The sequence below is a fragment of the Cornus florida genome, unplaced genomic scaffold (genome assembly GCF_030987335.1).
Source record: "Cornus florida cultivar Cherokee Brave unplaced genomic scaffold, ASM3098733v1 CherokeeBrave_3.0.0_Hap2_Chr10, whole genome shotgun sequence".
NCBI classification, from domain to species: domain Eukaryota; kingdom Viridiplantae; phylum Streptophyta; class Magnoliopsida; order Cornales; family Cornaceae; genus Cornus; species Cornus florida.
Window position 1 is genome coordinate 110,293,013 of NW_026775580.1, and position 18,314 is coordinate 110,311,326.

The window sequence follows — 18,314 nt, forward strand, 5'->3', positions numbered from 1 at the left end:
AATATAGTCCGAATGTATTATACTGCGACTATAAGCCAGGTTACAAAACCAATTGTTACAAGAATTTTCTAATATGGGATAAGTGAAAAGTATCAAAATGTCTAGAACTTATTAAAATGAAGTATAGGGAGATTGCAATTGGAAAGTCATAGTCGCCCTTTTCTTTTATGCATTTTCACTTTAATTTTAAAGGAAATGACACTACCAAATGTGATATGATTTAATGGTATTTTTATCTTCCAAAAGAGAAAGTCAATAATTTAAATTGTGTTGTAAATTTGTCACTGTGTTTTAGTCAATAAAAAAATAGAAAAATAAAGAAAATGACACTTCTAACCCTAAATTCTTAAGTGAACCTGCTTTTTTATTTAAAAAAAAAAAAAAAAAATTCAAATACCACAGCTACCTTAACTTCATATAAAACTTACGTGTATTTTTAGCTTTGGCTAAAAGTTTAACTGAACCAAATTTCTACTACTAAAGACTACTTTTTTGGTTACCAAAAAGACAAATTTTAAATTAAAACCATTTATACACTACAACATCAAAGGGGCATTATTATTAGCATTTATCCTAATACTACAATAAAAGTGTGCTAAATTAAGACAAAACATAAAATAAAAATTATTTTAAATAAAATCTAATTTTTTAAAAATTGTATTAACATGCATTTTCGTAATTATAATATCACCTTAATGGTCTGTAATTTTTAATTTTTTATAAAATAAAAAAAAATTCACTCTTTAGAAATAATAAGGAAAAGAAAACCTGAATTTTCTTAAATTTAGTTGATTGTGAATGTTGTGTTGCTAAAGTTTAATTAGTTGGTGAATGGTGAGAGCAAAGTAGAAGGTTTCGATTGGTATCTCTTTGGTGCTTCTTGCTTTAGGTGGCAAGGTATTAATCCTTTCTTCTTCCACGCAGTTGTCTCATCGATCATCTTCACTGTGAAGATACTTCTAAACAATAATTACAAATCAACCCGGAGAAAAGATTGCCTTTGTCACAGGAGTGAGTGATCTGTCCGGGCATTGCCTTCATCGCAATCCTGGTAATGTTTTTTTGGTATTTAGCAGAATTATATTGCAATGCTCATAGAACAATACTTCTATTGTTAAACAAGTAAAGAATGTCTCTCTCTTTACTTTACCATTTGGTTTTTTTTTTTTTTTTTTTTTTTTCGAACTGACATTATCAGTGCAAGTAAAGAAGACGGAGGGCTCTAAGGGCATATACTAATAGAGCGACCAGTTCCAGCAAGCATGGCAAGTATACCATCACAATCACGGCCGAAAAGCGATCCTAGTAACTCCATCAGCAGCGAGCCTGGTAAGCTGACAAGCCAGAACTTGGCATTGCAGATGGCCATGCTATTGTAAACTTAAATTCTGTTGCATATGGAAAATACCCATTTTGAAGAACATTATCCTATCATTTTTTTTTTTTTTTTTTTCCATTAATCCGTTATGAATGCGTGACCACGCCACGATAGCTGATTAAGTGGCGCCACCCCTGTAACATAGGCACAACTGGCCAGCGTTTACTTGGCGTGTCTACGGCAGATTAGGTATTCTCGAGCTACCTATCCGATAACTGAACTTGCTGGCCGAGGAAGGGGTCGCTACCCTTCCTCTACTGTGGATGTGCCCCGCTCCAGTCGGATGGGCTCCTTCCCCCCTGGCTTGCTCGAGGGTGCTCTCTGAAAGAGCGACCTCGACTAATCTGTTTTACGCACTTCCCTTCTCGGTTAAGAAGGCCTTGGGATAAAGTTTGGATAGAACCCTGCGAGGTCATGAAGGCAGGACCTCGAAAGGGACCTATCCCCCCTGAAGTATGGGAATCTGAGGACATGTGGATAGGTGACTGAGATCCAAGGGCTTGCCTCAGCCCGAGGCCAACACAAGGGGGACAGAACACTCGGTACCTAAGCTTGAGCAAGGAAGGATAAAGAACGCATTAATTGCGAAAGACGTTTGATAACACCCGTATTAATTAGGGAGCGCCATTACTTTTTTTTAACTGGGGGCCAAAGGGTCGCGGCCCATCCATCAATGTCTCATCCGTCAGAAGAAGAGACCCTCATACCTTTGGGTAAGAGCGGGCTCAGCCAAAGGACTAAAAGACATTGACCGAGGAGGTAAACACTATAAATAGGGGTGTTAATCAGCCTTTAAGACAACAACCACCACATTAATAGCTATCCTCTGATAAGCTCGAGCTCATACGGTACCGAGGTCGGCCTTCCCTTTCTTAATCTCCATACCTAGAGAATCCCTTGTGTTGCTTGGATCTCCACTTGGATACTGATCTCAGATTTCTTGGCTTACGTGGAACGATCTCCTCATCCTACTCACGAACTACCATCAACATTTCGGCGACTCTGCTGGGGAGGAGCGCTTCACATATGTCAAGTATACGGAAGATCAATCCGCCCTCTCAAACTAGCCCTGCCCTAGGCGAGGGCTACGATGGGTCTGTAAGTATGCTTGGGTCGTACTTCCCCGGAACTAGGATTATCTATCCTGATGCTTTAGTCGAGGCCCATAACGCGTTGTTGCACAGAATGGAGCAGCTTAAAGGCACCCAGAGAGAGGTAGTGACCTTGCTGCAGGAGATTGCTGACCGAGGAGTACTTCGGCGAGGTGCAAATCCGGGTGATAATCTCTCTGATGAGCTCACTGGGGAGCATGCAACCCCAGACAATCTGGCGCGATAGACGTTCTCATCATCAGCCGAGGTAAGGCGAGCCACTAGTCGACACAGGCGATCACGAGATACACCGCCGCGGGCTTGCCGAACCTTTTTTAGTACCCCTCTCACGGCACCCGCAAGGTTGAGTATGCCAAGTACCAGTCAGAGGGAGGCTCGTCGCAGAGACGCGGGCTCGGAGGGGCTCGGACATCAGCAGGACCTTGTGCAGCGGTGGCCGTATGTGACTATGGCGGATCTGCAAACGCTGTTGCGAAACGAAAAGAATATGCTGATGCAGGAAGTAGCCCCCGAACCACCCTACGCACAATCCATCGCGCTTCTTCCTTACCCCTCGGGGTATCTGACCCCTAAGTTCAGCAAGTTTGATAGAAGGAAGGGGAATCCGCGAGAGCATGTGGTGCGGTTTATTGAGGCCTTTGGGCCCTTCGGAAATGATCATACTCTGCGACTTAGAGAGTTTTCAAAAACTCTCACGGATAGAGCCTACAAATGGTATGCGAATTTAGAATCCGGGTTGCTCACTACTTGGAACCAATTAGCCATGATTTTCCAATCGAAGTTCTTGCAGGCAGAGGAAAGGGTGACTACTCTCTCCTTGACTAAAGAGACTCAGGGTCCTGGAGAGGACTTGCTTACCTATGTCCTAGATTTCATGACCGAGCTATGGAATGTTATGAAACCCATGAAGAAAAGGCGCTGGCTAAGATTTGCATACAGGGCATGCAGGGGTCTTACTAAATCCATTTCATTAACCTCAAACTCCTCACTTTCGCCGACCTGATAGAGGCATTTAGCAAGTAACCTCGCTATTTGTGCACAGGCCGCTACACAAGAAGAGTACCGAGGTAGACGTAGACCTCAAGTTTCAGCTGCGGACGAGCCTCCCAGTAAGAAGGGCACGAGGCCAGCTCGTGCTCCTCGTCCGAAGAATCCGGATGAGCCCCCTCCGCCGTTCCCATGCACTCTGGAAGAAGTGGAGACCATTCTTAAGAAATGGATCTAACATAGAGACATCAGGCTGCCCGAGGTGACTCGCGAGCCCACCCCAGAGGAAATGGCTAATCCGAAGTATTGCTTGTATCATCGGCATACTCGTCACCCCACCTATGACTGTTGGGCGTTGCGAAATACTTTCCACAGGCGGATTGCTAGTGGCGAGCTCATTCTTCCCCCCAGGGATGTGAGGGAGGAGCCTTTCCCTACGCATAATCGAGGTGTGGCGATGATGGTATCTGGAATGGCAATTGGTAAGGAAGGGGTCGAAGAGGATGTTGCCCAGGTCGTGCTGGTGGAAGAAGATGACCTCGACGCGTTTCGTTTGTTGGGAACGGCTCCTGTCAAAAACATTCTCCAAAAGATGGATTTTTCTCCTGTTACCCAGAAGGAAATAACAAAATTTTTGTGGTTAGCGGCGAAGGAAGGTGTCAAAGAGGTGGCGTCGATCGCGTCACTCCCTGTATCACAAAGGTCAGCTGGGTCGGCTATAGTCTTTACAGAGGAAGAAAAATGTGTCCCTACTCCGCACAACAGGCCATTATACGTCACGGCTTCACTCAATGGGGTCGAGCTCAAGCGGGCGTTTCTGGATAATGGTTCGTCCCTCAATATCATGCCTTTGGAAGTCTTTCGCCGAAGCGGTCTTCCGGACGAGAAACTTATCCGAAGGCCAACTGAGATTGCCGGGTTTGGAAGTGATATCCGGAGAACTGAGGGGAATGTGATGGTCCAGCTAGCCATCGGAAAGTTTAAAAGTTCGGTGAAGTTTCACGTCATTGATTCAGATACCTCTTACCATTTGCTCATGGGTCGAGGCTGGATGCATAAGTTCGGGATTGTCTCGTCTTCGTATCATCAGTGCATGAAGGGGTTCTGGAACGGAAACAAGTAATGGTCCGTTGCTCCGATCGACCATTTACTAAAAGGGAGTCTCATATGGTGGAGGCTGGATTCTTTAATGAGCTAGAAGATACAGAGGAACCCCAGCCGTTGAAGGCCTTTCCTCTACCGAAGTGGGAGGAGATTGACCAATAAAATAAGGAGAAAATGCCAGGAGCGATTGCTAACCAGAAGAAGCCAGCTGTCTGCAAAAGGATACGTTTGTCCGACGGAAGAATAGCATACCGCTTATGACGGTGTTGGGGGGCACGATCTCGGGCGAGACCGCGCCCCCGAGTGGAGTCATGTCAAGCAGAGTCTCCTAACCTTAAGGAGGGAGCCAAAATGGAGTCAGGTGAATCCGCTCGACTCAGTCAGGAAGAACTGGAAGAAGTCAACCTAGCCAATGACGGCCGCCCCCAGGTGGTCTATGTGTATAAGAAATTGGAAGGAAATGAGAAAGCGGCACTGATAGCCCTGCTCAAGGAATTCGAAGATGTCTTTGCTTGGACATACGAAGAAATGCCTGGATTAGACCCTCAGGTAGTGGCTTACCATCTTAATGTGCGACCGGACGCATGCCCGGTTAAGTAGGCGCAAAGGAGCTTTCGGCTAGAGCTCGAGTTGCAAATAAAGGAAGAGGTACAGAAGTTCTTGCGGGTCGGCTTTATCAAACCAATTCAACATCCTACGCGGTAGGCGAATGTGGTTCCAGTAAAGAAGAAGAATGAAAAAATCAGAGTTTGTGTTGATTTTAGAGATCTGAAAAAAGCATGCCCTAAAGATGATTTCCCGCTGCCCATAATTAACAACTTGGTAGACTCAACCTCGAGGCATGAAATGTTCTCGTTCATGGATGGTTACAGTGGATATAATCAAATTAGAATGGCACAGTGTGATGCAGAGAAAACAGCATTCTGCACCCCCATGGGGAATTTCTATTTCACAGTCATGCCTTTCTGCTTGAAGAACGCAGGGGCCACTTACCAACGAGCCATGACGGCTATTTTTCATGACATGTTGCACAGGCAAATGGAGGACTCTGTGGATGATCTGGTGGTGAAATCCCAAGTTCGGGGTGATCTTTTGGCTGATCTGAGAAGTGTTTTCGAAAGATGTCGAAAGTACAAGTTAAGGATGAATCCGCTGAAATGCGCTTTTGGGGTCGAGGCTGGCCGGTTTTTGGGCTTCATAGTGCATCGACAAGGTGTTGACATCGAGCAAAGTAAGGCCCAAGCTATCATAGAGATGCCCCCACCAGAATCCCTCAAGTAGCTGAAAAGTTTAGTAGGACGAGTTTCGTATTTACGACGCTTCATACTGGTGCTCGCCGAGGTGACACATACTTTTGGCGCTTTGATGAAAGAAAAGTTCGAGTTCAGATGGAGTAAGGAACACCAACAGGCTCTCGACCGTCTCAGGCGGTTACTATCCTTACCAGCCACCATGATAGCCCCTCAGATAGGGATTCCTCTCAGGTTCTATATTACCTCGACAGAGCGCTCCATTGGGGCGCTCCTCGCCCAGGAAAAGGATGGCCAAGAGCGCCCTGTGTATTACATTAGTCGAGTTGTGCAAGGTGCCGAGGCACGCTATTCTCCGATAGAGCGCCATTGCCTGTCCCTAGCATTTGCAGCCAAGAAATTCCGCCATTATTTCTTAGCCCATACCATTCACCTCATCACCAAGTGTGACCTGTTGAGGTACCTGCTCTCGTGACCAATCATTTCAGGACGAGGGGCGCGGTGGCTTCTGATGTTGGCCGAGTTCGATATCCAATGTCTAGCACCTCGTGCCATCCTAAGCCAAGCCATGGCAAATTTGATAGCTCAATTCCCTTCTGGAAATTTTGAGTCGGTGCACGATGACCTTCCCCTCGACGAGTTTGAGTCAATCTGTTGCGCAGATGAAAATATGATCTGGACTTTGTCATTTGATGGGTCGTCGACCTTTACAGGAGGCGGCGCGGGAGTAGTATTAACCCCTGAAGAGGGGAAAGCCCGAAATCTTTCATACAAGCTCACCTTCGGATGTTCCAATAACATAGCAGAATATGAAGCTCTGGTGCTGGGTCTGCTAGTAGCCCTGGAAACTAAAATCAAACCGTTGCACGTGCAAGGGGATTCAAACTTGGTGGTAAAACAACTGGATGGCTCTTACGCTATCAAGGAGCCGGCTTTAGCGGCATACAGAACCATTATCTAGAAACTCAGTAGTCATTTTAGTGAACTCCGAATAACCCACGTGCCGAGGACTGCTAATCGGCATCTGGACGCCCTGGCTACTTTGGCATCCAAAGTTGAGATTATGGGAGAGTCAATAGACATCTGCATTCATGAGAAGAATGAGTCGTGTTTGTATGACACAAAATTTGCAGACTCTGAGGATAAGGATTGGCGAGGCCCTTACAAGTCACAGCTGAAGGGTGGCGTGGGCGAGATTCCTTTGATAGAACTTAAAAATTTTATGGTGTATCTGGGGGTATTGTACTTCAGGGCACCTGGCGGGACCCTGGCAAGGTGCATTGGAAAACAGGAGGCCAGTAAAGTGTTGGGTGAAATTCATGGGCACACATGTGGCGACAATTCATTAAGCTTGTACCGGAGAATACAAAGGCAGGGATACTACTGGCCGTCGATGGCAAAAGAGGCAGCGGCTATACAGAAAGCATGCCCCAATTGCCGAGAACTATTTGAGGAGAATCAGTCTGTGGCCAATGTCGAGGAAGATTAGAGACAGAAGTATGTGGAGTATCTTGGAAATCGGTCGCCCCCATAGGACCCTGAAGAGGCTGCTCTACTTAGGATGGAGGCAAGCCGATTCTTCATATGCAGTGGCAAGCTAATGAGGCGAGGCTTTGATGGCAAAGGCTAAGCGGTGCGTCAGTTTGGCTAAAGCCCGTGAAGTTTTGAAGCAGGTTCACTACTATGAACACCAATGGTGGAAGAAATTGTACAATCACATTATACAATGGGGCTATTATTGGCCCACGATGCAAGCTGACAGCAAAGATTACACCCAAAAATGCCGAGAATGCGAACTCCACAATCATGCCATTCACGCGCCAACCGTGGAGCTGTACCCCACGGACGCGCCTTGGCCATTCCACACCTGGGCTATGGATTTGATAGGACCGATTTCACCCAAGTCCAAAGAAATGAAATGGATACTAGTAGTGACAGAATTCTATACTAAGTGGGTCGAGGCGATAGCCCTGTCGGCAACCGGGCAAGTAGTGGCAAACTTCATCAAAGAAAATATCATATGCTATTTCGGTGTACCTCGAGTCATTGTATCAGACAATGGAACACCCTTCATCAACAGCAAGGTCCGCGCGCTTCTTCAAAGATACCGGGTGGCTTACCGTAAGTCAACGCCTTATTATTCGAAAGGCAACGGGCAAGCAGAGGCCACCAACATGACACTGATTCGAATCTTGAGTAGAACATTAAAGGAGCAGCATGACAAGTGGGCCGAGCAGTTACCGCTCGCACTTTGGGCATACCGTACCACCACGAGAGGAGCTACTGGCACTACGCCCTTTTCCCTGGTGTATGGTACAGAAGCGGTGCTCCCAGTTGAGATAGCAGTTCTTTCTGGAAGTCTAGCTGAGCGAAGTCAGCTACAGTTCGACCCCCGGATCGGGGAGCTCGAGGGGCTTCAGGAACAGAGGCAACATCCCTTCAAGATCCCCAAAGGTCTGGGGGTATTTAGCCTGAACCTCGTCCAAAATCTTGGCCTCGACGGTGATTCCACCCCATAGCACGGGCGAAGGGTCACCCGCCCCTTGGTTTAGCCCTGTAGGATCCTCAGTTTGACCTCTTACTGGTGAGTTAACCTCTCTCTCGGTTGTATCCTCATTGGGTGCCGGCTGAATCGAACCATTGCCCTCAGCTTGGTTAATATCATGCCTCGAATTGTTTGATTATGAGGTCTCACTATGGGAAGAATTATCACTAGCACTTAAGCTCTCCATTTCATCCAAATCATCATCCTCAGGAGCTGGAAGAGATCTGATGGCTGAATCTACCATCTGCTGTAACTTGGCAATAGGTTCTTGAGGTAGCACATGAACAACCTTGACCTGCGAACTAGTATCGCTGTCCTCACCAGCGCGACCAGGGAAATGCCCTTCCGAGCCAGCAGCAGCCTCGGCCGCATCAGACATAGCCACCTCGGCACCTAAAGGACAAATAGCCAATAGTTGGTCTTCCCCTTTGGCCTTTTCTTTTTTTTTAAAAAAAAAATGCATAACTTATAGGGGGGGGGGGGGGGGGGAGGAAGGAAAGGGCAGTACCTCCATGGGATGGCGAACGACTTGGGCTTTTCTTGATATTGAAGATTCCCATAGCGGGATTTGCCGAGGTATTAACCTCCCCTGTCTCCTCGTCAAACCTACCCAAGCCGCGGGTTAGAGGGATCAACTCTTTGCCCACCCCATGCTGCAAGGGAGGAGGGGGGTTCAAGTCAGATGACAGTATTTCCCTCTCCGCGCGCTCAAGGTCCTCGAGAATGCTTGCCAAAATGTGAAGAGGATAGAAGGGAATGGCCAAGCCAGTCTCCGCTTCAGGAGCACAAGGAACACCGCTAGTGGGCGTGAGTTCTTTTTGGGTGAGCAGCGCGAGATCTTGTCCTTAAAGAAACCCCAGCTCGAGCGGGCGAATGAGGGGCCTCGGAAGAAGTAATAAGATTTTTTGCAATAGCAGGAGCCTTTGGAGCATCCTAATAAAAAATAAATAAACTAATCAGCACGGAGTTGATAAGAAAGTAGATGTAAAATACATTTTTTTACCTTAGCTCGCTTTGAGGAAACGGCTGGAGGAACGAAGGTGCTGATGTCTTGATCAGCCTTGCGTTTGTCCCGGCGCGCCTTGGTAGCACGGAGGGCTATCACAGGCGCGGTTGCGGCTGGTAAGAGTAAAGGAAATAAACCCGCCGTACCACAAGGTTTACCTCGCGCGGATACAGATGTATTCTTGAAAGTGCGAAACGAGGCATCACCCTTTAGCAAGGCTCGAGCAGGGACAGGGATAGGAGTGCTACTTACAAATTTCCTAAAAGAAAGAATTATCTCTTTCCAGTATGCCCTTGTCTTTACAGCCCATCTCCCAACCCTAAGAGTAAAGAGCACATGAAGAATTTGGCGATCCCCGAGGAGCTCTGCCTCTTCAGAATCAAGGAAGCGCGAAAAGCCTAGAGCATAGGTGTTGTGATCCTGTCGAGCCACCCTGTGAGGGTTGTAAACCTTACCTACGCCCGAGTGAAGGGGAAGAAGCACGGGAAGATAGCCAGGCGAGGTCATGGCTAGGATGGTCAAGGCTGGAGTACGCTTCAAAGACTTGTCTGAAATCACCATGCCGTCCCTCGACGTGCAGCACTCGACGCGAGGTCCATGGGTGTAGGGGCGAGCTACGAAACAACTCTCCTTGTCAATAAACTCAGACAATTTCTTTTTCGTGCTAAGTTTGTGCCACTGGAAAGACCGTTTCAAACTGCTGTCAAGAGGCAGCGTGGTTAGACGAGGACCATACTTCAGAAAATGCTCATACAAGAACATCTGAAGGAAAATTGCGTTGACGGGAGAAACCACGGTCATGCGACCTACGGAACGCTCCATGCGGGCGTGCGCCAAGTCGAGCTCATGGTAAAGAGTACCCAAGAACAGCGCGGCCAAGGGCAAGCTTTTACCATAAGATAGCCTGACGGCCAGGGGAATGAGGTCAGGACAATGCCCATCATCGGGAGGCCCCAAAAAAACAAATCTGGATAACCATGATAAGATATAAGCGGCAAGGCGAGCTGAGTCCCTGCACTTCGGTCCACTAAAAGACTACTCCCTTTCTTGACCCTGGGGGGGAAAATCTCGAAAATAATAGCGTAGAAGTGATACAAACGTGCACTTCTTGCCCGTCTCCAAGAACTCCTCAAGAAGTCCAGTATCTTGATAGCGCGAGGCTATCTTCCCTGCCGAGGTGACACCTTTACGAAACTTGGAGGCAAGTTTGACCTCGTCCTCAGGGATGGACCAAGAGCTGGGGTCATGTTCACTAAACACATTCAAGCACATAAGTTGCACCACGTCCTCTAAGGTAGGGGTGAATTCTCCCCAAGAAGTGATAAAAGTATGGGTATCTCGACTCCATCGAGACAGCAGAAGGGCGAGGTCGTGAACATCCCGAGGTATGGTTGACTCTCGGGTGTTGCGTATTGCGTCCGTAATCTTTGAAGTCTGTAAAATTCCTGAGAACTCGGTGTCGGATAGAATCGCGTCTGTCCATAACTCCCACCCTCGTCCATGACTAGTCTAACTCGTGAAGGCAACGTTGGAATGAGGAAAGTCGCCGCGCTCTACCCTGAATCGTAAAATCGAGTTAGGATGAATGGGCGCCCCGGTGAGCGTGTAAGGCTCTCCCTCGAACAAGAGTATGCTTTCCTAAGCCTTGTTTACTTCACTTAGTGCATCGCTATTAACCCAAAAGGTGTCGCTCGGGCCAAAGTATGGGGCAACTCGCCATTCATTCAAGGGAGGGACATCGGGGACATCATCACGAACTGCCATTGTCTTTTGCTTTGAATAAGAAGCTTTTGCGAGGGGCGAGTGAGGATGAGTGTTGCTTGTGCCTTTAGAAAGAATGCCTTGGTACAACTTAAAAATGAGGGCTCGGCATCCCAAGCGTTGCGTCTCTGGCTAATGAAAGGACGCGACTCGAGACCCCAAGCGTCATAGGCTGACACACCAATAAAGAAGCAACACGTGGATCGAGAAACCGAAGCGACACCACCCCTTGAAGTGATATGACTATTCGTAGCTGAAATGACATGACTCTTTAGTAGAAATAATGATGACGACCAAATTAAACTAAGTTAGTGGATTTCTTGAGCTCCCCTCTTGACGACCTCGAGTAGGGGGGCAAAATGTTGATGACCACGCCACGATAGCTGATTAAGTGACACCACCCCTGTAACATAGGCACAACTGGCCAGCGTTTACCTGGCGTGTCTACGGCGGATTAGGTATTCTCGAGTTACCTATCCAATAACTGAACTTGTTGGCCGAGGAAGGGGTCGCTACCCTTCCTCTACTGTGGACGTACCCCGCTCTAGTCGGATGGGCTCCTCCCCCCCTGGCTCGCTCGAGGGTGCTCTCTGAAAGAGCGACCTCGACTAATCTGTTTTACGCACTTCCCTTCTCGGTTAAGAAGGCCTTGGGATAAAGTTTGGATAGAACCCTGCGAGGTCATGAAGGTAGGACCTCGAAAGGGACCTATCCCCCCTGAAGTATGGGAATCTGAGGACATGGGGATAGGTGGCTGAGATCCAAGGGCTCGCCTCAGCCCAAGGCTAACACAAGGGGGAAAGAACACTCGTACCTAAGCTTGAGCAAGGAAGGATAAAGAACGCATTAATTGCAAAAGACGTTTGATAAAACCCGTATTAATTCGGGAGCACCATTACCTCTTTTGAATGGGGGGCAAAGCGTCGCGGCCCATCCGTCAATGTCTCATCCGTCAGAAGAAGAGACCCTCAAACCTTTGGGTAAGAGCGGGCTCAGCCAAAGGACTAAAAGACATTGACCGAGGAGGTAAACACTATAAATAGGGGTGTTAATCAGCCTTTAAGACAACAACCACCACATCAATAGCTATCCTCTGATAAGCTCGAGCTCATACGGTACCGAAGTCGGCCTTCCCTTTCTTAATCTCCATACCTAGAGAATCCTTTGTGTTGCTTGGATCTCCACTTGGATACTGATCTCAGATTTCTTGGCTTACGTGGAACGATCTCCTCATCCTACTCACGAACTACCATCAACAGAATGCAGTCTCTAAAATCTAATTGTCCAACTGAAAACTAGTTTATTGATTCCGGTAATTGAATTCACAACAATTGATATTAGAGCTCCATGGTTGATTAGGAAGATGTTTGACAGCAGACTTGGTTGAACCTCCAAGAAAGTGTATAGGTCCAGTACACAAGATGTTTGCTAGAATGCACGACTGAAGCAAATGACCCTTTTTGGGGGGAGAGACTCGAAATGATATTTTAAATTTCAAGAATTGGTACACGTAAGTGCTTTGATACGATGGCATTCATACATATGATCACCTATCTTAATCAGATAGATTGGCATGATTTACTATCAAGGTGAAGAGTAGAGTTGGCAAAACATCACCACTTTCTTTCTTAAGGGTGTGATGGATGACAACTATTCTATGAAGGGTACTATATAGTCAGAAAAATATGGTTTCAAATTACCCACTTGTGTAATGAGGGGTTCCTTTTAGTAGGGAGTGGGAACATCATAGTTCTTTGGGTGACAAATGAGGTTGGGTAGGGCCCTAGAACTCTTGATTTAATGGTGTAGCAACTCATCGAGTACTCCTAAAACTTACAGATTGTTAGGCAATGCCATTATAGGATTGGTCAGGGAATGTAGCCACTACAGTGAAAGCATGGTTGTGATGTAGCGCCTAGTTGTGGTAAAAAAAAAAAAAAAAAAAAAAAAAAAACAGAATTAGATTTGACTCGTGAGAGAGAGATTAATGAATTGAGCCTAGTTGTAAAGTAGGGAATTCTTTTTCTCATGAATACTATTCTTTTCCAGTTCATAACAGATTTGTTCTGTTGGCTGATTGTCCATGGACGTAAACTAAGTGCTGTGTCTATTGTGATTTTATGGTTTTTGTTCCTTTTTTTCTCTTTGTTTCTTGTTCTCTGAAGATCCTTGTGTATTTCAAGACACTAGTTGTTAGTTTAGATACTTAACTCCAGCGATTATATACTAATTGTTATGATCTTAATTGAGAAATCAAGATCCCAAACTAACCTAGTTTCATGGTTACACTAAGCTGTCAAAATCGGAAAGATAATGTGCAATAATAAAATCGATAAATATGGAAAGAAAATAGTGAAACAAACCAACCACACTGTGACTTTTCATGGTTGATGCTTAGGCCTTCATGGGCTTCATCCATGGGCGAATCAGTAAGCAAAAATCATTTATAACTTAAATATTAACATTAATTGACAAATAATACCTTTCCCAAGTGAAATCCACCTACCCCTTTCACAACTCCTCAAAACTCCAATATTGTGGCTACAACACCTCCCTTTGCCATAAAGCAACTTGCCATCACTTTTATGGTCATGTCCAGGATCAATATTAAAAGTACTGCTCAAGAATTGATGGGCCTTGAGATCTCTCTGTGAGTTGCTATGCTGAGAGAGTAAGAGAGTGCTTAGGTGAAGCTGCTACCTACGTGAAGCTGCTACCTACAACCCCCTTATCAATCAAAAGGCTAAATTGTTCCACCCCTTCTTAGCTCTTGCATTAGTGCATTACTAAACTTCATTGCTATCATATATACATGGGATTTTTGTAATTCCTATATTTCTTTTAAAGAAGCCATTACTCAACACATCCAAGACAGAACCAATTGGTGGTGAATATGTCTTATCACTAAACTTCAACATAATTTAACAAATTGATAATCACTTTCTCATTTATTGCCAACCATCTCTAGCCCCATGAGTTAGGATTGAAATTGTGAAATTGTCCTCGCACTAATTTTCCTAGTTGATCTTTTTTGACATAAAGATGAGAGAATTTTAAAGAATAACAATTTGCATGAATAAGTCGAAACAATTTGTTTGTTCCTTAATTCATCTACCTTTAAATGCTGTTTATAATGACAGTGGAAAACAAGACAGCAGAGAAAGATCTCAGCTGGTACCTGCCATTGTACAAAGCTGCAATTAGAGGCGACTGGGAGAGTGCCAGAAGATTTTTCGAGATTGATCCAGATGCAATCACAGCCAAGATCACAAAAACCTTTGATACGGTGCTCCTCGTGGCAGCTACAGGACATTCAATCCATTTTTTGGAGAAGCTGGTGGAGTTAATGTCACCGGATGCACTGGCTTTGGCCAACACGGGTGGTGACACAGCCCTTCACGTAATTTCAGGAGTCGGCAACATTGAGGCAGCCAAGTTATTAGTGAAGAAAAACCCAGACTTGCCTAATAAATGGAACAATGTTAAACAACTACCTCTCCACTTTGCTGCTATGGTTGGCCACAGGAATATGATTTTGTGTTTATTGACTATCACCAGAGAAGAGATGGAGCCAAAACCATTTGAGAATGAACCGGGTTCTATGCTTATGAGTTCATTGATAACTAGCGGATTATATGGTGAGCATTTATTATCAGAAGGCTACTAATTCTCAAATCCTGCTAAAATTTAGATTTATTCTAACAAATTTTTTGATTTTTTTAAATCAATGCTACAGATGTCGCTCTACATCTGCTCCAGCGCTATCCTAATTTGGCACGGGGTCATCCATCTCCTTTGATTGCACTAGCACAAAAACCTTCTGCATTCCCTAGTGGAAGTCGTTTAAACTGTTGGCAACAGTTAATTTATGCTCGTTAGACTCTCCTCTGTTATCCATTTCATATTCTTTTTCTGTGTCTTTTATGGTACTAAAAGAATTGTCTTTTCTTTTTTCTATTTATATCATATAATAATATATCAAGCATTCTTCAAACAATTGAAACTACCACGGGCTGTTAGTTTAAGTGGCAAATCCTCCCACTCCTGAAAAAAGGGTTCAAGTCCTGGTTGTGAGATGAGTAAGAGTATGTGTTATGACTTATGAGTAAAATTACATTTATTTATCTTTTGTTATGTCTTCTAGGTGTTCCTGCGAAGTTGGAAAATTTCTCAGACCGTCAAAGTGGAGGAGACACGGAGAACCCAGCTGATTATTCTCAAGTGTGTGTACAAATGAGCTGCTGCTCTCAATTCTTTGGAGGAAACCACTCCCTTTCTGGTATGTAAAAGAGTCCCTGTTTTCCAGTTCCTTGAAATGGGGCATGCTAGTGTGAAACTGGCTGAAAAGCAAAAATGTTTGAAGTTCTGAACTTTGACTGTAAAAGAACATACAAATATCATGCAAAATAATTACATGAACACAATTGTATACAAACCATGGTCACAAAAACCAAAAAAGAAAATTCTAGTGTATTGAATTTGTTAATTTATTTTACTCGATTTTGGAACTTTAGCTTTTTTACTGTTGCAAACTCAATAGTAAATCTGCCTAGGAAAAAAAAAAAAGAAAAAACTCAAAAGTAAATTTCTCTCCTTTTTGTTTTTCTTCCTTTAAGTTGATAAATGAAGGAATTTAAATGAAAAATTTACTAAAGCGTGTTGATTGAGTTGGATATGGTTTGAGATTTTTCTGAATATAGAAATTCTCTATGTTACTTTCAGTGCTGTATGTTCTAGTTGAGATTATTTCTTACTAAACGCTGACAGGCCAAAATCCAGTTTTTTTCTTCTTGACACTTCTATTTTTTATTATTTTTTTTTTAAATTTCATTTTCATGCTTCCTGAGTTTCTGCCACTTGTGTCCCAATTGCCTTTGCCACAATGATTGATATAGCAAATTGATAAGATTTAGCATCTCCTCTGGTACCCTTCTTTTTATTCTTGATTGGTTTTATCATTTTGCAGCATGTCAAAATTTGCATATAAAGCTCTGGAAAGTCATCGAAATATTAGGTATTGGATACTAAGTGCCACTTTAACTAGACATATTAAAACTAAATGTAGGTTGAGTTAATTCTAAATGCATTAATGCAGTGCCACAGATCAAGCATATCCGAGCAACAAAATTGATGCATCATCAAGCACTTGAACTTATCAAATGCTTTTGCACGGAAGTCATTAGTTTGGATAACAAAAAAGCATCCTTGATATTGAGAAAGCCATTCCTTTTGGGGGTAGAGTTTGGAATTCATGAACTCGTAGAAGAGATCGTAGAGTCATTTCCTGCTGCAATTTCTTTTGGGGACAAAGAGAACCATGTGCTGTTCCATCTTGCAGTTATAAATAGACATGAAAATGTTTTCAACCTCGTCTACCAAATGGGAAAGTATACACAATTCTTATCAATGTTCACTGACAAATCCGAGAATAATATCTTGCATCTGGCTGGAAATTTGGCACCAAAACCCAAACTCAATCTTGTTTCTGGCGCGGCCCTACAGATGCAGCGGGAATTACAATGGTTTAAGGTAATATTTTTCTTTCTGGGGTGAAAAGAAAAAAGTGATACATTTCTTTTTGTTTTGAAGTATATTTATAGGCCTTATTTTTCTAAAGCTATAGGGAAAAATAGTTCCAGTGAGCCTATCCTTCCTAGTCAGTACTATGTCTAACTAAGAAAATATTTGAAACCCACCATCTGTGGGGTGTCATCTAGTAGCTTCACTGCTCCAAGTTTAAGAGAGTAAATAGCTTCTTAATACTCATCTGATTAGACAGGTGTTTTAGTAGGGTATCTGAGCTTCTAAATGCGACCAAACAAGGTGGGTGCCAATTGGTTAGTTTTTTTAGGCTAACACCACCAGATTTATTCTTGCTGGATGGTATGGGTGAGCGGGAGACTAAAGAGAGGGCTAACATATTAACTGATCAAAGAATTTTTTTACTTTTTCTCACACAGGACTTAGAATGTCAAAACCTAGACCTCCAGCAAATCAAACCCACCCAATCTGGTCGGTTTGTGTGTGTGTGTGTCCGTTTGGGTGATCCTAAAGGCAGAGCAAATTGCTCTCTGATTCCTGACTAACCTCCTTTATTTCAGGAAGTGGAGAAGTATGTACTGCCTCCACACAAAGAAGTGATGAACTCTAAGGGGAAGACACCTGCAATGGTATTTACTGAGGCACACAATGAATTGGTCAAGGAAGGAGAAAAATGGATGAAAGAAACAGCAACTTCATGCACTGTTGCAGCAGCACTTATTGCCACTGTAGTATTTGCAGCAGCCATTACAGTACCTGGAGGCAACAATAGCGATAGTGGCATCCCAATTTTCTCAAAAGAAAAGGGCTTTATAATCTTTGCCATATCAGATGCAATTTCTCTTTTCTCATCTCTCTCGTCAATATTGATGTTCTTGTCCATTCTCACTTCTCGCTATGCAGAAGTTGATTTTCTCTATGCCCTGCCCAAGAGGTTAATCATTGGTCTTGTAACCTTATTTCTTTCTATAACATTCCTGATGATCACCTTCGGCGTAACAATCTTTCTTGTGTTTGGCCATAAGAAAGCATGGGTTCTTATTCCAGTGGCCGCAATGGCCTGTCTACCAATCACCTTATTTATATCCTTGCAATTTCCACTTCTTGTGGATATGATCAAGTCCACATATAGCCCGGGCATTTTTCGAAAGCAAAGTGAACGTATCCTCCAGTAGATCAAGCAGAAAAGACTGAGAAATTTGAGATTTTATATCCACAGGTATTTTGTACTTTATCAAAAACAGTGTGAATTAACTGTCATTTTTATTTTCAAGTGAATATCTTCACGTTGTATTCCAACAGGTCATGTTCAAGTGTATTTTGTTTGTTGTTTCCAGTGAGACATTGGTCAGTGTGCCTAAAAGTGTGCACTAAATACCCCTGTTGCAGATTGTATGCTTAACTTTTGAGTGTTGTTGCAATTTACCTCCCCTCGAGCTAATGCCGTCGACCGTTAAGTGCGCGTGACATGCACATAACAACATTTTTTTATGACCTAAATACCCTCTTATGACACATTTTATACTCTTGCACTTGTTTACCCTCGTATTTAAGCCATTTTACCCCTTCTTCCCTCACACGTGAGCAAAGCCGAGCTTCTTCTTCTTCCTCTTTTTATATAATTCAATCC

At 44.1% G+C, this 18,314-nt stretch overlaps 1 protein-coding gene across 3 annotated transcripts; it reads left to right on the forward strand.

Annotated features, from left to right (window-relative positions):
• Window positions 1-845: 845 nt before the first annotated feature.
• Window positions 846-18,020, forward strand: LOC132277054 (uncharacterized). Of its 3 annotated transcripts, none has more exons than XM_059778764.1 (8): window positions 846-1,051; window positions 1,199-1,329; window positions 14,284-14,781; window positions 14,880-15,017; window positions 15,288-15,422; window positions 16,110-16,157; window positions 16,239-16,672; window positions 17,245-18,020. In XM_059778764.1, exons 2-8 carry the CDS (start codon window positions 1,263-1,265, stop codon window positions 17,857-17,859), a joined length of 1,935 nt encoding a protein of 644 aa, XP_059634747.1. In that variant the 5' UTR covers window positions 846-1,051; window positions 1,199-1,262; the 3' UTR covers window positions 17,860-18,020. The 3 variants fall into 3 exon arrangements, with proteins under 3 accessions (XP_059634747.1, XP_059634748.1, XP_059634749.1); XM_059778765.1 differs by having other exon boundaries at window positions 1,210-1,329; XM_059778766.1 differs by lacking the exon at window positions 16,110-16,157.
• Window positions 18,021-18,314: the final 294 nt, after the last annotated feature.